Genomic DNA, 6,256 nt, shown 5'->3' on the forward strand with positions numbered 1-6,256 from the left:
TTTTTTGTCTTTGTGTGTATTCAGTTAATCATAAAACATATTATGGCTCTCTTTATTTTATTTGTTTTTTATATTTTATTTAAGTAATATATGTCATATGTTTTTATAGCTACATAGTTAGTATTATAACAATACTATAATATTAGTACAATAATGAAACAATAATAATATTTTATTCATTGTTAGATGCACATTATGACAGACTCAAGAAATAGAACATTACAAACACTTTTATAATATAATAAATATTCTACAAAATATTATCAGACAGTTGTGTATATGAACCCTGATGAATATAATATTTTATATTTCTCTGGAGTGTAAAGGTCGTTTTTTTCTGAACCTTTATTAAAATGGGTAAATATTGCTATTTTCATACTTTGATAAAGCTAAGATTACTACACATAGTGATAACCAAACATTTGATAGGATATAGAGGACTTTGAAAAATGTTTAGAAATTTCGAGAGCATAGAAATCTGTTAAATAATTAAAAAATATCCATCTGGTGCAGGACAATAGTTCTGTGCTAAAGAAATTAGATAAAATTAGATTTTTTTTTTGAGAGATGTTATATACAAATAATTGTTATCTGTTTGTTATATTAATTAAATATATTAAAAGTTAAATTGACATGCAGATGGAGTTTTATGTGTTCACACTAATGAGTTAGATAAAAGTTAAATCATTCTGCCAAGATTATTTTGTGCAGTTGTTTCATTTTTGAAAAATGCTCGAAACTTTAGTTGTTACTGATAATTTATCCCATATATAACTTAGACACAAATAACATCCTGGCAGAATATAACTAGTTATTGATATAATGTCTTTACTTATAAGCAGTAATTAAGAGTGAATATTCTGTATTGTAGGACATTGCATTATGTTATTTATTGGATGATGCAGCCTTCATTGTGGCCACTAACCAGGATAACAACTTGGACTTGGTGAGTCTTTATTAACAGGTTTACTTAACCTTTATTATTAAGTATATTTAACCTTTGTTAACAGGTATACCCATAGCTTTGAAGTAGAGCAATTATTTGATCTCAACTACCAGAATAATAACTTGGACTTGGTGAGTCTTTATTAACAGGTTTACTTAACCTTTATTATTAGGTATATTTAACCTTTGTTAACAGGTATACCCATAGCTTTGAAGTAGAGCAAGTATTTGAACTCAACTACCAGAATAATAACTTGGACTTGATGAATCTGTGCTATTAGGTATACCTATAACTTTGAATCAGAGTGAGTATTTAAACTCTTGACAGTTACGATATAACTGTTTTCTTTAACCATAAATGATTCTAGGGTACAATTAGTTTTCTTGTTTAGTATATATATATATTTGGATTTTATTTTTAACCTTTTTTGGACCAGATGAGTATCACCTGTAAATCTTGATCTATTTATTCTCCTGGTAAAAATACTTAACTAAGTTGCAGGGAACTTAGTACAAACTTGATATATATATGTTTAGTTTGTGCAAGGATAAATTCTTAAGATATGATTTATTATTTCTCTCATTTGATAGGTTGTGATATTCTGTTTTGAGAAACAGTAAAAATACTTCCTTTCATATTAGGCTTTTTGGGTTTCATTATAATGTGCCATATTATATATAGTTTTATGTTGTTTGATATTCATCAGTGTATTTTATTTCATACTTTATTTTGCTGAAATGACAAAGTTTTACCCTATGTTTCAATATTGGGATATCTTTACCTTTGTTAGGCATGGTGTATTGCCAATGGTGTTTCCAGTCAAGATTATTTATAAAAAAACAATTATGCTTTAATTTCAGTAAATAAGAAAAGGTTGTTATATTTTTGTATATTACTTGAACACATTACTTAACTCAATAAGAGAAAATTGAGTCTAACATTAGAATAGTTTACTTTTGTAGGACTTTGATTACCTTCCTCACTGAACCTTAATATCCCTGCTCAATGTCTTTCCACAGAATATTATTTCTCTAGCTTTGAAATGGCATAATATAATACAAAAACTTAATTAAGAATGAAAAGAACATCAAAAGAAAATGTTAAAAAAATCCTAAACCCCTAAGTAATTAGGAAGTATTTCAAACATTTGTATTAAGTGTTGCTTCATCACCCTTCACTGCACCAAATGCATAACAAGCACTATTGGATCTCAGATTGCACAGTGTTAAAGCTTAGCACCTCTTTTTTCCTTAAAACTAAGAACTATTCATAATTGTCAAGTCTCTTCTGGCAATGCAGTGAATGTGTGTTCAATCAATAAATTCACTGTTGGACAAACAGAAGTCCCTTCTGGCAGTGCAGTAAATGTGTGTTCAATCAATAAATTTATAGTTGGACAAACATAAGTCCCTTCTGGCAGTGTAGTGAATGTGTGTTCAATCAATAAATTCACTGTTGGACAAACAGAAGTCCCTTCTGGCAGTGCAGTGATGTGTGTTCAATCAATCAATTCACTTTTGGACAAACAGAAGTCCCTTCTGGCAGTGCAGTGATGCATGTTCAATCAATAAATTCATAGTTGGACAAACAGAAGTCCCTTCTGGCAGTGCAGTGATGTGTGTTCAATCAATAAATTCACAGTTGGACAAACAGAAGTCCCTTCTGGTAGTGCAGTGAATGTGTATTCAATCAATAAATTCATAGTTGAACAAACAGAAAGCATAGAAACATAAAATACATAATTAGCTAATCAAAAATTTTTAAATTAACATAACCGTAGGAAACAGTAAAAAATTATATAAAGAAGTTCCAGACATGACACACTTCAAGATGCCTAGAGACATAATACAATACAGACATCTAGAGCTAGGTGTCTTGAAGTGTGTCATGTCTAGATGTCTGTATTGTGTTATGTCTCTAGGTGTTTTGAAGTGTGTCATGTTTAGATGTCTATATTGTGTTATGTCTAGTGTCTTGAAGTGTGTTATGTCTAGATGTCTGTATTGTATTATGTCTCTAGGTGTCTTGAAGTGTGTCATGTCTAGATGTCTGTATTGTATTATGTCTCTAGGTGTTTTGAAGTGTGTCATGTCTAGATGTCTGTATTGTATTGTGTCTCTAGGTGTTTTGAAGTGTGTCATGTCTAGATGTCTGTATTGTGTTATGTCTAGTGTCTTGAAGTGTGTCATGGACATAATACAATACAGACATCTAGATATGAGACATTTCAAGACACCTAGAGACACAATACAATACAGACATCTGAACATGACACACTTCAGACACAATACCTAAAGACAGCAGAATTCAGAGTTTATTGTTAATATATCATTTGCCATGATGGCTAACTGTAGAACAGTTTCATGAAATACTTTCTGGTTTCATTCCAAGCTGTATAAAATTCATTAACAAGGCTTGTATTAAACCATAGTTGAATGGTAAAAATCAACTTTCTTGATATATAGTGTCTGTTTTTAGTTGTATATATATTTTCTACTCACTTGCTTTTATTTCTCAGATTTCTTCCATAAACTTAAACTTACATGCTTTGTTTAACAGATAGGACTTTTCTTTGGTACTCATGATCCTCACCTCATGACAGAACTTCATATGAAGGGAGTATACCAGAGGTAACAATGTATTATAAGTTGTTGATTTGATAAAAGTAGCATATGTTGAAATGATACAATTTCAGCTATGAAATTGATGTTACATACTATAATCAAATGGCAAGTGATCTTTCTAAAACTCCAGAATGAATTACAAGAGATCTTTCAGATATGTTGTTCATTAACAGTTTACACCAGTTACTGATGACAAATTTCTTGGTATTGTGGGTAAACTCTTGATGAAAGTTTCTGTTAACTGGTTCCCAGCCATTCTTTGTAAACTTAATTCAAACTTGTTTTGACTAGTTCTTAACTATAATGGGTCTGGGCCCTTATTATAAAATCATAATACTGAAACTTTGATTTACATTTATTATATAGTGGTTCTGGGCCCTTATTATAAAAATATAATACTGAAACTTTGATTTACATTTATTATATAATGGGTCTGAGCCCTTATTATAAAAACATAATACTGAAACTTTGATTTACATTTATTATATAATGGGTCTGAGCCCTTATTATAAAAACATAATACTGAAACTTTGATTTACATTTATTATATAATGGTTCTGAGCCCTTATTATAAAAACATAATGGTGAAACTTTGATTTACATTTATTATATAATGGTTCTGAGCCCTTATTATAAAAACATAATACTGAAACTTTGATTTACATTTATTATATAATGGTTCTGGGCTCGGTTCCAGGCCCTTATTATAAAATCATAATACTGAAACTTTAATTTACATTTATTATATAATGGTTCTGGGCCCTTATTATAAAAACATAATACTGAAACTTTAATTTACATTTATTATATAATGGTTCTGGGCCCTTATTATAAAAACATAATAGTGAAACTTTGATTTACATTTATTATATAATGGTTCTGGGCTCTTATTATAAAATCATAATACTGTGTTTGATTCCTACTGAGTAGTATCTATTATGATGAGTTCTGTCTGATTGTTATTCAGTAGTATCTATCATTATGAGTTGTGTGTTTGATTGTTATTTAGTAGTATCTGTTATCATGAGGTATGTGTCTGATTGTTATCCTGTAGTATCTATTAGCATTAGTTCTGTGTCTGATTCCTACTGAGTAGTATCTATTATCATGAGTTGTGTGTCTGATTGTTATCCTGTAGTATCTATTAGCGTTAGTTCTGTGTCTGATTCCTACTGAGTAGTATCTATTATCATGAGTTGTGTGTCTGATTGTTATTTAGTAGTATCTATTATCATGAGTTGTGTGTCAGATTGTTATTTAGTAGTATCTATTATCATGAGTTGTGTGTCAGATTGTTATTCAGTAGTATCTATTATCATGAGTTGTGTATCTGATTGTTATCCTGTAGTATCTATCATCATGAGTTGTGTGTCTGATTGTTATCCTGTAATATCTATTATCATTAGTTCTGTGTCTGATTGTTATCCTGTAGTATCTATTATCATTAGTTCTGTGTCTGATTCCTACTGAGCAGTATCTATTATCATGAGTTGTGTGTCTGATTGTTATTCTGTAGTATCCATTATCATGAGTTGTGTGTCTGATTGTTATCCTGTAGTATCTATTATCATTAGTTCTGTGTCTGATTCCTACTGAGTAGTAAATATTATCATAAGTTCTGTGTCTGATTGTTATCCTGTAGTATCTATTATCATTAGTTCTGTGTCTGATTCCTACTGAGTAGTATCTATTATGATGAGTTCTGTCTGATTGTTATTCAGTAGTATCTATCATTATGAGTTGTGTGTTTGATTGTTATTTAGTAGTATCTGTTATCATGAGTTATGTGTCTGATTGTTATCCTGTAGTATCTATTAGCGTTAGTTCTGTGTCTGATTCCTACTGAGTAGTATCTATTATCATGAGTTGTGTGTCAGATTGTTATTCAGTAGTATCCATTATCATGAGTTGTGTGTCTGATTGTTATTCAGTAGTCTATTATCATGAGTTGTGTGTCTGATTGTTATCCTGTAGTATCTATTATCATTAGTTCTGTGTCTGATTCCTACTGAGTAGTAAATATTATCATGAGTTGTGTGTCTGATTGTTATTCTGTAGTATCTATTATCATGAGTTGTGTGTCTGATTGTTATCCTGTAGTATCTATTATCATTAGTTCTGTGTCTGATTGTTATCCTGTAGTATCTATTATCATTAGTTCTGTGTCTGATTCCTACTGAGCAGTATCTGTTATCATGAGTTGTGTGTCTGATTGTTATCCTGTAGTATCTATCATCATGTGTTGTGTGTCTGATTGTTATCCTGTAGTATCTATCATCATGTGTTGTGTGTCAGATTGTTATTCAGTAGTATCTATTATCATGAGTTCTGTGTCTGATTGTTATCCTGTAGTATCTATCATCATGAGTTGTGTGTCTGATTGTTATTCAGTAGTATCTATTATCATGAACTCCCTGTATTAAAGCTAAATCTTTCTTGTTTACATTTTAAGCATTGATGATTACAACTATGAAGCAAGGTGTCCTAAAGATCAGAAGGTTAACCAAGGTTTTAGACACATGCCTTTGGTGAGTTTCACATGAACTATACACCTGGAAAAAAGTTAAGCACCCCCGTGTTTTTTTCAAGTGATTCAGATTCGACGTTCTTGTGACTGATTATAAATTACCATTCAATCTAAACGTGTTTATCAAATGAAATTATGCATTATTGGGCACAAGAAAAC

The 6,256-nt window shown here is 30.4% G+C and overlaps 1 protein-coding gene across 2 annotated transcripts in view; it reads left to right on the forward strand.

Annotated features, from left to right (window-relative positions):
- The window catches only part of LOC106464812 (voltage-dependent calcium channel subunit alpha-2/delta-2-like), a 32,639-nt gene that overhangs the window by 15,243 nt on the left and 11,140 nt on the right, over window positions 1-6,256 (forward strand). For both annotated transcript variants that reach the window (XM_022392592.1, XM_022392593.1), the window contains exons 8-10: window positions 872-946; window positions 3,506-3,576; window positions 6,023-6,098. In XM_022392592.1, the coding sequence (XP_022248300.1) occupies window positions 872-946; window positions 3,506-3,576; window positions 6,023-6,098 (222 nt within the window). The remainder of the gene's footprint in view (window positions 1-871; window positions 947-3,505; window positions 3,577-6,022; window positions 6,099-6,256) is intronic.

Source organism: Limulus polyphemus, unplaced genomic scaffold (genome assembly GCF_000517525.1).
Source record: "Limulus polyphemus unplaced genomic scaffold, Limulus_polyphemus-2.1.2 Scaffold1746, whole genome shotgun sequence".
In the NCBI taxonomy this organism is placed as follows: Eukaryota; Metazoa; Arthropoda; class Merostomata; order Xiphosura; family Limulidae; genus Limulus; species Limulus polyphemus.